The sequence below is a fragment of the Brachycentrus maculatus genome, unplaced genomic scaffold (genome assembly GCF_059751285.1).
Source record: "Brachycentrus maculatus isolate JH-2025_06_01 unplaced genomic scaffold, ASM5975128v1 h1tg000199l, whole genome shotgun sequence".
NCBI classification, from domain to species: domain Eukaryota; kingdom Metazoa; phylum Arthropoda; class Insecta; order Trichoptera; family Brachycentridae; genus Brachycentrus; species Brachycentrus maculatus.
In genome coordinates, this window is record NW_028280950.1 from 2810741 (window position 1) to 2829892 (window position 19152).

The 19152-nt window shown below is 30.1% G+C and overlaps 1 protein-coding gene across 2 annotated transcripts in view; it reads left to right on the forward strand.

Moving 5' to 3' along the window:
• LOC148307454 (nose resistant to fluoxetine protein 6-like) overlaps positions 1-12287 on the forward strand; it is a 30692-nt gene extending 18405 nt beyond the window's left edge. For both annotated transcript variants that reach the window (XM_088263400.1, XM_088263401.1), the window contains exons 3-14: positions 1062-1294; positions 1996-2189; positions 3389-3540; positions 3631-3796; positions 3888-4043; positions 4231-4347; positions 5112-5363; positions 5923-6018; positions 7953-8082; positions 9822-9996; positions 10340-10482; positions 11956-12287. In XM_088263400.1, coding sequence (XP_088119526.1) covers positions 1062-1294; positions 1996-2189; positions 3389-3540; positions 3631-3796; positions 3888-4043; positions 4231-4347; positions 5112-5363; positions 5923-6018; positions 7953-8082; positions 9822-9996; positions 10340-10482; positions 11956-12138 — 1997 coding nt within the window. In that variant the 3' untranslated portion in view covers positions 12139-12287. The remainder of the gene's footprint in view (positions 1-1061; positions 1295-1995; positions 2190-3388; positions 3541-3630; positions 3797-3887; positions 4044-4230; positions 4348-5111; positions 5364-5922; positions 6019-7952; positions 8083-9821; positions 9997-10339; positions 10483-11955) is intronic.
• Positions 12288-19152: the final 6865 nt, after the last annotated feature.

The following is a 19152-nucleotide window of genomic DNA, read 5'->3' on the forward strand; positions in this document are numbered from 1 at the left end:
ATTAACGCCACATTTCAACGGAATATGTTATATAACTGATATTATATATTATTTAAACCTTCATTTACAAAAAAAAAATTAAAACCTGTTCATGAGTGTTTGCTTCATGACAATATATGGTACCAACTGAAAATCGCGTGTAAATTTTCTTCTTTGTTTTCTCCTAATTATATATCCGCCTGCGTAGTGTAATGGTCAGCACACTCGGCTAGCGTTCTGGAGGTGCCGGGTTCGATTCCCAGATTTCGGGGGGTCTAATAAATATATTTGTGATTTTTTTCACTCTAATATTTATTCAATATTACTCTGGACTGGTACCTGAAGCGGAGGGCTGTTTACCTTTCCGTCGTGTGTTAACGATCAAGATAACACTGCGTTTACATGATGCAGTGTTCTATGCACCATTGGGGTGCGGATAAGGGTTTGAATATAATGAATATACATATCGTAGTCATACAGGAGAAAGTGACCAAGTGCATTTTTTAGAAAAACGTGATCATTGACTATTATTGTGAAAAAATCACTTATATTTATTTGACCCCCCTGGGAATCGAACCCGGGACCTCCTGAACGGTAGTCGAGCGAACTGACCATTACACTACGGAGGCGGACAATCTCACACTTAATCATAAAAGGCAAAATAGAGGGTCGACGAGGTGTGGGCAGAAGACAGATCTTTTCATTAATTGATTCGGCAGTCACTTTGTGGTAAAATCTATCCATTTTTAATTAATGTTTTACTGAGTAAATACCACTATTTCTTAAATTTGAATAAATTTCTTAAACACCGTGTGTTTGAATGTTACGGTGTTTGAAAATGATGCGGAATGCATCGAAACACGTGTCACAGTAGGTTTTAAGAAATAGTGGTATTTACTAAGTAAAACGTTAATTAAAAATAGAAGACAGATCTCCTGGCTCCGGAATATACGAGATTGGTCGGGGATCTGGAATGTCGAGGCGCTGTTTAGAGTTGCCCAAGACTAGGGCAATTACTCTCAAGTCGACGAACCTAACCTAACCTAACCAAACCTAACATACCTGTAATATGTTATTTTCAGTATTAGACGCTTCAGGGATACCTAACAGCGGTTTGCATTGGGGTAACATCTACTGGCTGGGGTCCAGGGACCAGTGCCTCAGTGCGGCCGTTAAGAGCTTCCCCCACCTGAACCCCTCCCCCGCCGCGGGGGCCGCGGAACTCCAGGGGGCCCCCCCGTTCCCGGTGGACTACTATGTGGCCTACCTCCGACACGACTCCTCCCTGCAGATATCCGTCTACTGGTATAACGAGGTACTTACGCCTAGTTGGCCCATGTGTCTTCACTTAACCGTTCCAACTTACTTCGTTTTTACACTTAATTCACAAAGCTGAAACCTTGACAAGATCTGTGAATACGGGAGGTCTTTGGACTATACTTAAAGTTTGACTAAATCGCTTTCTTCCTTACCTTATCTTTTGAATGTATTTGAAATACAATTTATCGTTTTGCACACAATGTATTTTTATATCAATCTTTTGTTCATAATTTGTAATATGTTAAAGCTAAACCTTTAAAAATTTATCAATGGTTACTATTATTTATATTTTTTATAAATGAAAATAAGACTTGATACTGGCAGAAGCATCCTGCCACTGGGTGACTGGTAAATAAATACATTTTATTTCTTATTCAAAACGTTTTATTTCATACATTTAAATATTACAATAAATCTTTTATCCACTCTGTTAACCATTCAAAGAGTTTCCCTCATTCATCAATGAAATATTTTTACTACGTATTTTCATATCAAAACATTCTTTATCATTCTTTGTTCACTATGTGTAATACCACTTAAAATATATTGCATAATGTTAACGATTTATGACAAGGAGAGAGTTATATTACCTTGCAACGAAGTAAAGAATGCTTTTAAAATACAAAATACATCTAACCAGCTATTTTCTATACTTTAATTTAGGCCCTTGCCATTAATTTTATTGTTTTTCATCAGACCAAAGTATCGCTGGGGCTCTGCCTACCATCTGCTTGCTCCCAGGCACAAGTATCGCAGCTACTGCAGGACTACTTCGACTCCAATACTCTGCACCAACAACGCTTGTACAATATGTCATTGAAGGTACTGGAGATCAAAAAAACTGTAGAAAAGTTTTCTTTGTTGGATCATCCCATATCTGTTTTATTTATGTAAGTGTAAATCTTCTTAAAGTGAAAGCCTAATTTAATAATCGTTATATTAAATCTAAATGGAGTTGATACTTAAATGCCTGGAGTATCGTCTCTACAAATCAATTAATTACACTTAACTTAAACACCTTGACTATGCTGATGGTTGCGCTGATGTAATATTTTGTTTGTGAAATGGATTTAAATATCCAAGGAAGAATTTTAAATCTATATTTATTATAAACCCTTATTGGTCCAATGTCGAATCTCATTCGACATCGATTTTTTCCTCTTAGGTCCCATGTCGGATGTTATTCGACATTTTTTTCATCATTAGTATTATATATTTAATTTCCAAGCTAACATTTTTGTTACTCGTATCTATTACAACAGTATGTGGAGCAAAGGACAATTTTTTTTCCACTTAGAATGTAACTGTTTACCTATATATATATATATATATATATATATATATATATATATATATATATATATATATATATATATATATATATATATATATATATATATATATATATATATATATATGTATATATATATATATATATATATATATATATATATATATATATATATATATATATATATATATATATATAAATATATATATATATATATATATATATATATATATATATATATATATATATATATATATATATATATATATATATATATATATATATATATGTATATATATATATATATATATATATATATATATATATATATATATATATATATATATATATATATATATATATATATATATATATATATATATATATATATATATATATATATATATATATATATATATATTTAATTTTGGGGGAAATGGTTAATGTATTTTAACATTTTTTCAAATGCATGAACACTCCATATATATGTTTTTTTCTTAAATTAGCAATGATTTTCTTTGTAAGGATTTAGACAATTTTAAGGTCAAAAAACTACCTTAATATCAAATATGTAAGAAAATTTTAAATATTATATATCAGCACACGAGAGTTTTAATTTCTCCAAAATTAAATATGTACGTTAAGACCATTTTTATTTATTTTAAATTCTCTGCTATTTTTGTTTCATCTTATTACTACAACATTGACAAAAATCTATCATTTTCTTATTTGCTATAGTCTAAAACGATACTTGTTCTTGAAAAAAGTGTTTTTATCATTTTTTATTTGACATTTCAGATTAGCAACAGCGATAATAACGCTACTAGTTATATACGGAACATGGTACGATTTGAATCATTATCAACCCTCCCTAAATAAAAATAACGTGACATACGAGATTAACGGGAATATCGAAGATAAAAACCTCAATTTACCTCAAACCGGGAATGGTAAGCAGGATTAAAATAATCACCTGAAATAGGGCATAATAATTAATAAAATCACAACTTTTCTTGACTTTATTTAATGCTTTTTTCCAGGATATGAAAATGGCTACCACATCCAAAAGATACAGTCTTGTCCTTCTAAACCTGAAATTAGCACAATGGATAATATTGCGCTTTGTTTTAGTTGGTACACAAACTGTAAGAGTGTTTTTACTCTTAAAGCTAAACCAGGGACACTGGTTTCCTTATGCGGCCTAAGGTTTGTCTATTTTTAAATTTGGTATCGACAATAATATTTGCTTTACTCTTCAGAGAACGTTTATAATTATAGTGTTTGTCTTCTTTCACAGATTGTACGGTACTTCATATGTGATTATTTGTCACACCGTTTTATATTCCTTGGATTTTTATAATAATAAGGTGTACGCCTTTGGTGTAATTGACTCATATATAGGCCAAATTTTTGTTAATTCTTCGTATGCAACGGATGCATTCTTCTGTATTAGGTTAGTACATTAAAATATTTTACAAAAAACTTGTTTTTCCTTCTACTTTCTCTGGATAAGTACCTATACATTATTTGTTACTCTTAGTTTGAGTATAGCATAATTCACCTAGCTGTGAATTGGTATACCTACAAAATGAAACAAATAGGCTTTTTAACTTGCTACATCTTCTTTTATGTGCTTACAGTGGGTTTTTAATGGCGCGTGGATTTTTCAAAAAAGGTTCAAACAAAGACGAATCTGAAGTGTCGAAATGGACAGACGTGAAAGCTTATTTAACTGGTGTTCTGAAAAGATTCCTCAGGTACCTATTTTACTAATTACCTTTGAATATGTTACTTATTGAAAGGCACTTTTGTTCATGTGACGTAATAAAAAAGCTTCGGTTTTCTCTTTTGATCGATCGGTATTTTTTTACGAAATCGTGTTTGCCTGTATGTCGAATTTTTTGATCCTATATTTTCGTTTCATTAATATACTATTACTTATAGGCAAATCGTATGTCCATACGATTCGCATTTAAAATATTATGTCTTGAAATTAATTCATAGCTAGTATGAACCAGAATTTAAATTTTAATTAAGAATACAGTACAAAAGATAAGCATTATTTACAGACAAAAATATATTAATTCAATAGTAAAACATTATTGATACAATTCTTATTGACATTCTATCTACTGAATAATTACATGTATAATATTACTGAAGCCGAAAATAATACTACCCTATAGTTATTAAAGTGCTCTATTGGGTATTTAGGCGACTAAAGATCTGTACAAAATATTTAACTATGATATTGATTATTCAATTAATTTACACCCCTTCTAATTGGAATATTAGAATATAAATAAATATGAAACATTTCTTTGTTACACAAATAATTGTAAATAAATGCTGTTGGAAATCTTAATTTTAATTAATCAATATATAAATAAAGCCTCTAAAAATAGAAGCTTTACAGATTATTCCACTTTTATAATGCGTATTCTTCTTGCTTGTGTATTATTGTGGTGTTGAATACAAAACCTTTATTTACCCCGTTGATATATTTTAATGACTTTTTCAGAATAACACCGGCTTACATGTACGCGTTGGGAATATCCTTCGTCCTGGCAGCCTGGAGGTATGACACCAGCTCTCTGTGGCAGAACGAGAGAGCTGATCTGCAATGTCCCAAGTTATGGTGGACCAACTTGCTGTACATTAACAATATATACGAGAGGAAGATGTCGACAATGTGCATGTCCTGGAGTTACTACCTCGCAAATGAAATGCAATTCTTCATCATTGTATCAGCGATATGTTATCTTTCAAAGAAGTAAGCTTATCCTAAATATGTTTGTATGTTTATCCAAAAAAGATCCATGTCAAAAAATGTAATCATATATATTTAACCCTAACCCGAAGTTTTAGATTAAAAAATTAAATAACAACTTAGTTTTTTGTTAGATTCAAGTTTTGTACTGACATTTCTTGGTGAAACTGCATTGTTTATAATAAAATAACAACAACAACACATGGTCACTTCTCAAATAAGACGTATCTAGATAAAACTATTTGGTGTAGTTTGTTATTTTATTATATTACTTCTTTGTTATTAAATTTTATATTTTATAGTATGTACAAATATAGTACATGATGTTAAGTCAGTGTGCTTTTTTTGTATTAATAAATATTTAAAATAATTAAACTTTTATTATTATTTTTTAAACTTTCAACTTTGAATCCGGGGTATTTACCTTAGTAAAACAATAATATTTATTTTCATTTATAAGCGTTCAAAATATTTTTTGACACATTTTATTAACGTGTTTGATTTTTCTTCCTATAAACTACGTCACCCTTTTTTTTCCTCAGCTTTAAAACTTTCTTTTCAGATACTTCAAGTATGCTGTGAGCTTATTGGCCGCCCTATGTATCGCATCAATTGCCTGTATTGCAATAATGACTTATATTATGGATTACAAACCATTGTAAGTAAATTCAAATAATACATTACGTGGTCTGTAATAAAAGATTTTAAATATTTTTAGTATAATATTGTCGTGTCGTCCAAAAAATATTCCTTTTTGACCCACTTTGAGTCGATACTTGGGTTCGATTCCCGCCAATTGCAAAATAAATTCAAGAAAGATTTATTTTTAATTACTCTGGGTGATCGTGATGTATTTTTCACATTTACCTTCCCTTTCCTTACTTTTCTACCTGCAGATAAGCCTTTAATGGTAGAGACTTGGCAGGTTATGCCTTTTTTTAATTATATTTTTTACTAAAATATATTTTTTTAAATTATGTTTTACTTGGTACATAACACTAATAGTGGTATTTACCAAGTTATTTTAAATTCAAGTTGATAGATATTATCACAAAGTGACTCCCGAATCAAATATTTAAGTAAGAGAGGTCATTACAAATAAAGGTTAATTTAAATAATAATAAAAAAAAATCAAGATGTCTTTAGCATCAATCACTCAATTGAGAGCATTATGCCAAAAAAACTTCATTCTTCAATTTGTGATTAGGTATAAACACAGTTTCCCGATGTAGCCAAGGCTGATTTTAATTACAAATTATTGCTGAGTGAATAATCAAATTATAGGCTATTAACTAGTTGTTAACGTGTCCGTTATTATTTTATGTCACATATTACGGCAATGTCATGCTATAAAAGAGTAATTGAAACCATTAAACGTAGGATTCTTCTTTTTATTATTATTAGCATTAAAATTTATTCAAATTATTTATTTAATTACTTATCAAATGCAGCTTATCACGTTCTTAAAAAATTCTGACATAAATGATACAATATATTTTGCTAAATACGAAACAATTATAAACTATTTTATTTTATTTCAAATGCAATCATAATAATTATTTTCCATATTTTTTTAATTTACATAAATTGTATACATTTATTTAAATCACTTTTTTTTTTAAATATTTTTAAAAAATGCAGAAACCCACCAAGCCACCTTATGTGTCTTGTCGGTGGAGTTATTTTTTAATACATTTTATTATTATTTTTTACGATTTTAACACAATATACAAACTAAAAAAGAGAGAAAAATTAAGAATATAAAATTTTTAAAATTTTCATAAAATTAATACTTGATCATTCACCCATTCCTTTATTCTGCCTTTGTTCCAACGGAACGATGGAGACGGCAGTCATTTAGTGGTCAGCAATAGCGCACTCCAGAACACAAGCTTGTAGTAGTACGCACTCCTTACCATGCACTTAAATTGCTCACTCCTTTCAAGAACGTCATAAATCAAAATACTTGATTTTTCAGGAGAACATTTTTAAAGTTTAAAAATATAATACAATGTATTAAAAATAAATATCAAGCCACTTATTGAGCTTTTTACTGTGCAACAGACCTTTTTAGGTAAAACCTGAAGGTTTTTTTTTTTCATTTGAAAAATATTTAGTTTTAAAAAAATAATTAAACAATACCTTTTCTTCAAAATGCAAAAACAACATTTTTCGCCCTGTAACGGGTAAATATTTAGTTAAAAATATGCCTCTTTCGCTGGGATATAGTACATTTTCAGGGCATTCCGAAAACATGCACAACTGAAAATTGGCGATTTTTGATTTATGACGTTCTTGAAATACGGTCCAAACACGAGCTAGTCATGATCTGTTGTATGACTCGCGTAACTTGGGTGAAAAGTATTTAATGTTTTTACAGTAATTATCGTTTTCTTCTGTGCATGTCAGGTCCCCCCGACGTCGACATCACTTGTGAGTAATTGATTGTCCTTGCTCGGGTAGCTCTAAACATCCCCTCAACGGTTCTGACCTCCGTCCAATTAAACGATCAACTAATTAATAAAGTATTCGTAACTTTATTCTCTCTAAATATTTATTGCACCATTTTTAATCTCAATCTTATTTTTTCAGCGCTGTACATTTCTTCTTATTGATAGACACATTCTACTTCCCTCCTTGGATGAGAATTGGTCCCTATATAATAGGGACCTGCTTTGGCTATTTATACCAACGATTGGATGGAAAATTAGAAATTAATCAGGTAATATGGTATATAATATTATGTATAATGTAATATCCGTTTGTCCGCCTCCGTAGTGTAATGGTCAGCACGCTCGGCTACCGTTCTGGAGGTCCTGGGTTCGATTCCCAGGGGGGGTAAAATAAATATAAGTGATTTTTTCGTTGTAATATTTATTTAATATTACCCTGGACTGGTACCTGAAGCGGAGGGCTGATCACCTTTCCTTCATGTGTAAACGATCAAGATAACACTGCGTTTATATGAAGCAGTGCCCTATGCACCATTTGGTGCGGATAAGGGTTATTATTATTATTATTATTTTTATAATGTAATACATTCCTTATTTGGTACCCAAAACGAAAAACATCAATTACGAAAGATTTGTTCGTTATTTTGAAATGAAATTTATTCTTAGAGAACAGATACTGAAGAGACAATTATAACCTTTCCTTAAAACAACAATAAAATGTTTAATATTAAATACATTTCGGTTGTTTATTTATTGATTTGGCGTTTAATTTGTAGAACTCCATTTTAATTTATGTATTAATTTTAAATCAAACACAGATTTTTTGAGTCTACTAAGTTGTATTTTATTAACAAAAACACATAAAAAATTGTATTGTGACAATTGTTTCGCCTTGTTAGGGCATTATCAAACGAATGACGTTCGTTTGATAACGCCCTAACAAGGCAAAACAATTGTCACAATATACTTTTTTATGTGTTTTTGTTAATAAAATACAACTTAGTAGACTCAAAAAATCTGTGTTTGATTTAAAATTAATACATACATTTTGGCTGGTTGGAAGATATTGCTTTTTAGCAATAAGCCCACTAATGTACTTATTTATTTTCTGTACATGAAGTTTAAATAAATAAATACATGTAAAAAAATCGATGCAATATAAAATTTTCAAGATACATATTTTATTTAAAACTCACACACATTTTACAAACATCACTTGCTTAAAAATCGTATAGTTGAACATTTTTCGGAAAATTTTCGAAAATCATTTACTTTAAATTGTGCTTGATTTTAATGAAATGATACCCTTCTATCTAAAATCTGTGTTTGTTAAAATGGTAAATTTTATCTTATTTCAGTCGCTGCGAAACAAACACCATATAACTATAAATGCCATTATCTTTTTTTGTTTGCATATATATTATTACGAGATACAAAACATACACACATATCGCTCACTCCTTTCAACAACGTCATAAATCAAAAATCGTAAATTTTCAGTTGTGCATGTTTTCGGAATGCCCAGAAAATGTACTATATCCCAGCAAAAGCAGCATATTTTTAACTTAATATTTACCTGCTACAGGGCAGAAAGTGTTGTTTTTGCATTTTGAAGAAAAGTTATTGTTTAATTATTTTTTTAATTGAACTAAATATCTTTCAAATGCAGAAAAAACCTTCAGGTTTTCCCTAAAAAGATCTGTTGCACAGTAAAAAGTTCAATAAGTGGCTTGATATTTATTGTTAATACATTGTATTATATTTTTAAACTTTAAAAACGTTCTCCTGGAAAATCAAGTATTTTGATTTATGACGTTCTTGAAAGGAGTGAGCGATATATATTACATTTAAGAATTGTCCATTTCTTGGTGGAACTGCATATAATAATAAAAAAACAACTATGAACCTCTTTCACTTTTATTTTATTTGACCAATAACTTTGTTTCATCGTTACCAACATTACCAATGTTATGAATTTTTGTTTAATTTTAAAAACTTCTTTTTTCAGATTTACATAAAACTGCTTTGGGTGGGAATGGTGTCCATTGGGGTCTTTTTAGAGTTTGGTTTCAAAGATCGAGATCTTTCTTTGATCTCGAGTATTCTGTACATGAGCTTCTCCAGGAACTTGTGGGCCCTTATGATAGGATGGATAATTCTTGCCTGTACTACCGGCCATGGAGGTAAATATGTTTACATTGATCTGAATACAAATTGTAGCACGCAAAATTACCCTGCTTTCATAAATGTAATCAACGATCGAGTAAACGCCGCGTCATTCCGATGCGGTGCCCTATGCACCATTCGAACAGAAGCCAGACAACACGAAACGTGTTTTTAATCTGTCAGATAAAAAAAAAACCTTAATAGGACATCGGTAAGGGTAGTAGGCGAGTACTACATAAAATCGACATTGGTTACTTTAAAACTCTTGTTAGTTAATTTTCATTTATTATGACAACCGATAAAAAAATCGGTTTCGAATGAAAGTGGTAAGATTTTAACCGTTATTTTTTCTTCTTTCAGGCCTGTTGACTAAATTCTTATCTTTACCACTATGGATTCCTATGTCCCAACTGACGTACTGTGCTTACCTAATCAACCCTATACTCGTCTACACCATAGCAACCTTTAGTGAACAAAGTTGGCAACTTTCGGTGATGGGCTGTGTAAGTATAAATAATTTTTAAAATCTTATATATCGTAGTCGTACAGGAGAAGTGACCAACTACCAAAACGTAAAATGTTCAGGAGGGCCATTTAAGTCACTTTTGATTGGCAAGAAAATAAACATAAATGCAGTTAGTCATTTTTAACAAGTCAATATATTATACTTCCAAGTTTAAAATCCTTTGGGATTTTTTCAAGGCAATATTAAGCTAGTAAGATATCAAATAGTTAATGATCACGTTTTTGTAAAAAATGCACTTGGTCACTTTCTCCTGTATGCCTACGATATGTATATTCATTATATTGAAACCCTTATATATAAACGCAGTGTTATCTTGATCGTTAACACACGAAGGAAAGGTGATCAGCCCTCCGCTTCAGGTACCAGTCCAGGGTAATATTGAATAAATATTCAGAGAGAAAGAATCACTTATATTTATTTGACCCCCCCTGAACCCGGGACCTCCAGAACGGTAGCCGAGCGTGCTGACCATTACACTACGGAGGCGGACAATACATGTATTATATATCCCAACTGATTTTTTTTAATGCATTTCTGAAATAATTTTTCAATTGTCTATTTATAAAAATACTCCAAATGTAAATTTATTTACACGACGTTAAATATGGAAGTCTGGGAATTTACAGGGATTATGACCTGTCATAGACTGGTTAAGTGATCACTGTACACACGTGCAATATTCACTTCTTGCATAACATTCAAAAAGGGTCACTGTTAAATAAAAGCTTACTCAATCTAACCTATTTTTTTTATAGATGGCTTTGTGAACTCATATGTACAGCGTCACGAGATTAATGATGTATCTTCCTAGGAGTTTTAAAAATTAAAGTAGTGTGATTGTCAATCATGAGTACAATAATGAATGTTGAATGTGTGTAAAGCGATCAATTAATCAACCTATGACAGGTCAGGTTCTCACAGTAAAATTATCTATAATTAAAATGTAACTTTTTTTTTAAATCACTATAAATATTTTATTATAACTTAATTATAATGTCTACCGGTTTCGAAGCTAACCGCTTCATCACGATTTGATAAAGAAGCGGTTAGCTACGAAATCGGTAGATATTATAATTAAGTTATAATAAAATATTTATAGTGATTTTCAAACAGTTACATTTTAATTATAAAATGGAAAATCACAAAGTTAGTGCTTCGAATGTACATAAAATTATCTATTCTAGTTGTCGATTACAATGGATAGATAACTCATATACTACGTCGTGTGACCTGTAAAAAAATCCAAAGATTTTATCTATTTGGATCAGCTTGTTGATGCGTATCGTCAAGAAGTTAAAAAAAGAAAAAGATCCATAAATTTAAAATATAATAAAAGTTAAAATCATCTACACTACAAAGATATACCTTCAAATAAAATCGATGTGCTGAGGGTAAACAATGTGAAAGCATAAGTTTGTGTATTTAAATTAACTTATTTCTTTTTTTTCAGAGCCTCCATTGCGCCGGATCTTTACTCCTGACCTATATATTTTCTCTGCCATTAGTTTTATCAGTTGAAATTCCGTTTGATAAACTTGTTAATATTGTTTTCAAAACAAAAATTGAAAACACAAAACCTATTTACAATACAATCAAAGAAAACGGCGTTAAAAAATATGAAAAAAATAAGTAAGAACTTACCAATATTTAGTTTTTTTACTTTGTTTTTATAAAAAAGTTATCATCGAAGCTTATTCTCTAGCAACTCTATTGATGTGAAAAGTGTAATTGAAATTATGTAAAATCATAATTACGAAGGAAAATTGAAAGGTTTTGTCGTAGATGATTTCTGTTAAGTATGTGTTAAAAAATTATGATATAGGTTTTTTACTTCAATTGGACGTTTTACAAACCGAACTGGACGTCTTACAAAGCATATCTGATATTCAAGAAATCAAATTGGACTTTTTATGGTATTTCATAAAAAAAATCTACTTAGATTTTTTTTTTATTAAATATAATATAACGTCCAATTTGTTTTGTAAAACATCCAATTCTATTTGTTAAACATTTGATTTGTTAGGCGTCCAATTTTGTTTGTGAAACGTTCAATTTGAATTGAAAAATATGTATGTACAATGCTTCAAATATTGGTTAAGAATCTAAAAAAAAAGTTTAAAATTAAAAAAAATTAAGGTTTTAATTATTTTTTACGCTTTAATTCATGATCTGACAAGAGTGAAAAATGTCAATGGCCCAAGTAACTCTTCGGCTGAGTATATTTTGGTCCCCATAGAAAATTACATGTATTTTAATAAGCTACTCATCTAGCAAAAGTCTCTTTAGAAACCTGTATCTTTTAAATTGTGTCAGCCGACATCTCCTAAAAATGTATTGAGAAATTAGAAGCTCGTTTAAGTGTTTTTGTATTAGCATTTTTAACATGAACAATAGTTAGATGATTAGCGCCAAAAAACTATTTAAGTTTATTATTATTATAAATTTTATACACGTGTATTTAATTTGAAAATCTTTTTTACTACTAAACTGTGTACCGCTGTGATCTTAATGTTTTTATTAAATCTGAATACCTATAATCTTAACTATTACGATACATTTTTTAATAATTTATAAATAGTTTAAAAAATATCCTATTTCATGTTTTTGAAAATGATAAATTGGAGAAATGAATGATTTCGGATATTAAGAGTTATTATTAGTATGTATATCAAATTTATATTGAAGTTATTGTAATTAATTGTATTGTATAATATGTAATTCAAGTTTGAATAGAAATATCGCTCGCTCCTTTCAACAACGTCATATATAAAAAAAAACTCGATTTTTCAGGAGAACTTTTTTAAAGTTTAAAAATATAATACAATGTATTTAAAATAAATATCAAGCCACTTATTGAACTTTTTAATGTGCAACAGATCTTTTTAGGTAAAACCTGAAGGTTTTTTTTTTCATTTGAAAAATATTTAGTGTATTAAAAAAAATAATTAAACAATAATTTTTATTCAAAATGCAAAAACAACTCTTTCTGCCCTGTAGCGGGTAAAAAGTAAGTTAAAAATATGCCCCCTTTGCTGGGATAAAGTATATTTTCTGGGCATTCCGAAAACTGACGATTTTTGATATATGACGTTGTTGAAAGGAGTGAGCGATATGTTAAAATTAATATTGTTTGGACTTGGAATAATCAACGTAATAAATTTATTTTTAAAATATATTTTATTTTATTTTCTCTGCAGTATTAATCCTTACAACTTACAACAATGTGAAATTAAACTAATGTAACAAAACAAAATAAGAGAACGGTTCATTTAAGTTTAAACTATGGTGGTCGATTATAATAGATAAACGACCGATTAACTAATTAGTTTGAGTGTCCAAATCCTTGTTCACAAATCTGGGTTTCTCTACTTATGAGGTATTTTTACATTTTGTATCTCAACATAGGTGAAGAAGAATATTGCTAATAATAAGTCAAGGCTTACGACCTGTCATAGTCTGGTTTGAGTGATCAGTTTATACACGTGTTACATTCACCATTCTACCCATGAATTACAACCAATAAAAATTTTAGAACTTCTAGATATATCATTAATCTCATGACACAGTACCTACATATTATATGAGTTCACAACAGCTATCTATGTTGGATAGTGAAAGTTTTTATTTAGCAGAGACCCTTTTATTTAGTTGTGTGCAGGACTCAAACCCAAATTTTTGCACTGCAAAAAAAAAGGTTGGGTAATTTTAACCATGCTTGTGGGCTATTATATGTATATGGAAGCTAACATTTTAATCACGTAGTGTAGATAACATTTCGTCTAGATTTTTTTTAAAACAAATGCCGATTCGTATTGTTTTGAATTACCGAAAAAACTCTTCACTACGAAGTTAAAATATTAAATTCTGTATGTTATGGATGTCCTGGGCGTCTATTTCTAACGACATATCAATTGCCAATTCACATTATCGAAAAGTCAGGTACACAAAAAAGATTTTTTTATTGAACAATAATATAGTTAACTTTATTTACACTCTGTATCTACATAAATCTGTACGTATGTAATCGAGGCACTGAAATCCACATTTCTAACATGTTAGCAACATGTAGATAAATTAATAAAATAACAAAATCGCTTACGAAATAAAATTACTCAGCGTTTTATACACATGAAGGTATTTTTTTGGGAACTATTTAAAGCCAAATTTCCCACAATCAAGCTTATCGATAATATGGTTTAACATTTATCATATTTATTTCTGAAAATTAATAAAATAATCATTTACTAAAAGCCAACTACGTGCAGAAATTCAAAATTAAAGCGTTAGCAAATATTATTTTGCCTCGTCGTGTATTTTTGCCTCGATAAATTAATTATTCGCATATTAATAATTCAGTGATTAATTGAATAAATATATATGTTAGTCCTGCGTAAAAGGTGTTTATATTGTTAATAATGGAATTTCCTTCGTCATTATAAACATGGTGTAATTCAAACTATTTCATGAAAATAACACATTTCGCTCGCTCCTTTCAAGAACGTCATAAATAAATAAAAACTTGATTTTTCAGGAGATCGTTTTTAAAGTTTAAAAATATAATAAAATGTATTAAAAATAAATATCAAGCCACTTTTTGAACTTTTTACTGTACAACAGATCTTTTTAGGTACAACCTGAAGGTTTTTTCTCAATTTGAAAAATATTTGGTGTATTAAAAAAAAAATTAAATAATACTTTTGCTTCAAAATGCAAAAAACCACACTTTCTGCCCTGTAGGGGGTAAATATTATGTTTAAAATATGCCCTTTTGCTGGTATATAGTACATTTTCTGGGCATTCCGAAAACATGCACAACTGAAAATTGACGATTTTTGATTTATGACGTTATTGAAAGGAGTGAGCGATTTGTGCTCATGATAGGTCGCGTAGCGTAGTTGGGTAGCCAACGCGTTTATAAAATGAGCCTAAAAAATCATTATCGAAGTGTTTATGAAGTATATCTCATATCTCCCTTCTACATAATTTCTTTCCAATGAGGGTAAGTAATTTGATGATCTATAGAAAATTAAATCAATGTTTGAAGCGTAAATCATTGTACGAGGATGTAATAAAGTCAAAATTAAATTAATCTGTACTGTAGATTTCTCGAAAATTATATAAAATTTAACTATAAATCATACTGTCTTTTTTATAGTTAACAAATGCATTACATAAAATAAAATAAATAAAAAATTATCAATGCATTTATTTTAAAAGAAAATTCATATTCAGTGACAAGAAATGTTTTATAAGTGACTACATTTTAAAGTTTAAAAAAACTATACTTAATCTATTTTCCATGTCTTTGGTACATACACAGGGTTGATTCGAGGGTAAGTATACGATCAATGAAAGTAAATTGTGATAAAGGACCCCAAAGGATTTCGAAAAAATCCCCATGTATGTTAAGCTTTTGTATAACTTCAATGACTTGCAAATTAGGAAAATGAATTTCGAATGTGACTTTTTTTTTAATCTTCTTTTGAGTGCCACTTTGTGACACGTGTGGCGCACGCGTGTTGTCAGTTCGCTGTTTCTATTATATACTCGTCATTGATATTCCTCATTAGCCATTTAGCTTAGCTTTAACTATTTATACACATGTTTTAATCTTGTAACTAAATTCTTTACCACATGTGAATATATTGCTAATCATACAACATAATTTAAGTCGGACAATTGGCAAAGTGTTTATTCAAAGTAACACAACAATCATTCTAAACTAGGGCTGCCACCTTTCCGAGTTTGACCTAAGCCTACGGGCGTTTGTGCACTACCCGTAATTTTACCGTCCGGCAGTCCGGTTTTGAAAAATGAAAGCGACTACGACAGTTAGCGTGATCGAATTTACTTATTTTTAAGAAAAACATATTTTTTCAAAACAAAAAAGGCTTTAAAAGATAAAATAAAAATAATAAAATCGTCAAATATTACCTGGGTGCAAAGAAAATTAAGTTGTGATTTATCAAATACTAGGCCTCAACATTTTTTTTACGACTTTCGGTATTTTTTATCCTCAAGTATGGCAGCTCAAAATTTAGAAGAAATGTCAAGATAATGTATGATTTCTATACTATATTTATATTCAATTAGTATTATAAATTATTCCTCTAAAATTAAATGTTTTTTTACTTAAAATTTTTTTTAAATCTCCCGGTCTGCCTTTATTTAAAGGTGGCAGCCCTATTCTTAACTGATATTAGCATTCTCATTCCATGACTCACAGTATTTGTGATTACTATAAATATCGGAATGGCTCGGTTGACCGAATATATCGCTTATTATTGTACCAATCCTATATCGTAATATCGACGAAGGTCATCGGCTCGCGAAAAATCATATCAGAATCCAAAAGTGTACATGCGGGGGGAGTATGTTGGATTGATTGGTTTTCGGAAATTTAGGGCTCATGTAGACTTTTCTTGAATGTTTTTAGCAGATACTTTGTGGCACATTTCATAAACTTTATAAAATAAAACAACTCCACTTTCCTACCTTCAGACTCAGCCGACGTCATTTTTCACTAATATATTTTTTTAATTTTCTCTCATTATCATTTTCATATCATATTCCATACCTGTATAAGCGCCCTTGAGGTAGTTTTTTACGAAAATGGCGCTATATAAATCATCCATGATTATTATTATTAACTTTGTTTTAACCACTTTTTATAGGTACACTTTTTCCAACCTTTGAGTATTTCAATGTTTTAGAATTAGTACATAAACCCTGATGACGACAAGGATCTTGTCGAAACCGGCTGGAAAAAGTGTACCAATAAAAAGTGGTTAAAACAAAGTCGTTTTATTTTATAAAGCTCATGTAGACCGTTGGAAAATCAGGTAGAGTGAGGGCTACATAGAAGTTGGTAGTTGCAGGAAGAGTTAGTGAAAAGCTTAGAAGTTCAAGATAATAATATAAAAAAAACTTCACCCGCAACATGGCCAAGCGGAATAGACACCCGAACAGACCACGACGAAGACTGAGCAAGACAGAAAAGAAAATTCAATTTTAACAGTGAACATTTTTTTAAGAACAAAATAACAGCTAAGTATATTTTTTTCCACATGAATTTTATTTGACCAACAACTGGGCTTCATCGTAACTGACATCATCAGTCTGATGATGTCGGTTACGACGAATCCCGGTTGCTGGTCAAATAAAATTCATGTGGAAAAAACGACATAGTTGTTATTTTATTCTATAAAATGCAGTTCCACCAAGATATGTCAGTACAAAACTTAAATAAAATAAAAAAAACATTATTTAATATTTTATCTTGATCCAATTGAGAATTTAGCCCAAGATTATTATAGTAGGTATATTATATAGTAGTCACGTTTAAAAAGAAAGGGGTCTTGAAAAATTTTATTTATTTATAGCTTTAATAAAAGTTAAAAATATTTTAAATCTATAACATACGGCTATCTAAAATAGTGCAGTTACCAAATTATCGTGTAATGTCACCATTCTACCCGAGATTGACAACCACACTACTCAAATTTTGGAACTGAAAAAAATGGTAAATTTAACTTGTCCGCCTCCGTGGTGTAATGGTTTAGCTACCGTGCTGGAGATCCCGGGTTCGATTCACAAGGGGAATCAAATAAATATAAGTATTTTTTAACTCTAATATTTATTCAATACTACCCTGAACTGGTCCCTGAAGCGGAAGGCTGATCACCTTTCCTTCGTGTGTTAACTATCAATATAACACTGGGTTAATAAGATGCAGTGCCCTATGCACCATTGGGGTGGTAATAAGTTTTCGAAGAAGGAAGAAGGTTTATTCAATATTTCCCTGAACTGGTGGTCCCTGGAACGCAGGAGTGATCACCTTGCCTTCATGTAAGTAACGATCAAGATGACACTGCACCATCGGTGCAGAAAAGGACTAAAAATAAACACTAGGTACATTAGAAAAAGGAAAATATTATTACGCGACTTTTGAGACCTTTAGTTACCGAGTTCAAACCTTTACAAAAATAAAAAATAAACCTAGTGTAGGCGGATATTGTTTTTAAATTATTATAAAAAAAAATGCGTAATAAGTATGACTAACTGCGAGGAGTCATATAAAAGCTGGAGTCATACAGGGTGCCACAAAATTAATCAGTCTATCGGAGGATGTTATAATTTCTGCAAATGGCATCGTACGTCAATCATATTTGACATTTCGCTCACTCCTTTCAACAACGTCATTTAGTATATTAAAAAGCTTGATTTTTCAGGAGGTCGTTTTTAAAATTTAAATATTATAAAATTTACTAAAAATAAATATCAAGCCACTTATTGAACTTTTTACTGTGCAAAAGATCTTTTTAGGTAAAACCTGAATGTTTTTTCTCCACTTGAAAAACATTTAGTATATTTAAAAAAAAATATTTAAACAATACATATTCTTCAAAATGCAAAAACAACACTTTCTGCCCTGTAGCGGGAACATATTAAGTTAAAAATATGCCACTTTTGCTGGGATATAGTACATTTTCTGGGCATTCCGAATACACACACAACTGAAAATTGACAAATTTTAATATATGACGTTGTTGAAAGGAGTGAGCGATTTGTGAACTAGACAGCTGACAAATTCAGAGTGGTGCAAAATTAATCATTCAATTTTGTTTTTGAATAACTTTTGTATTGT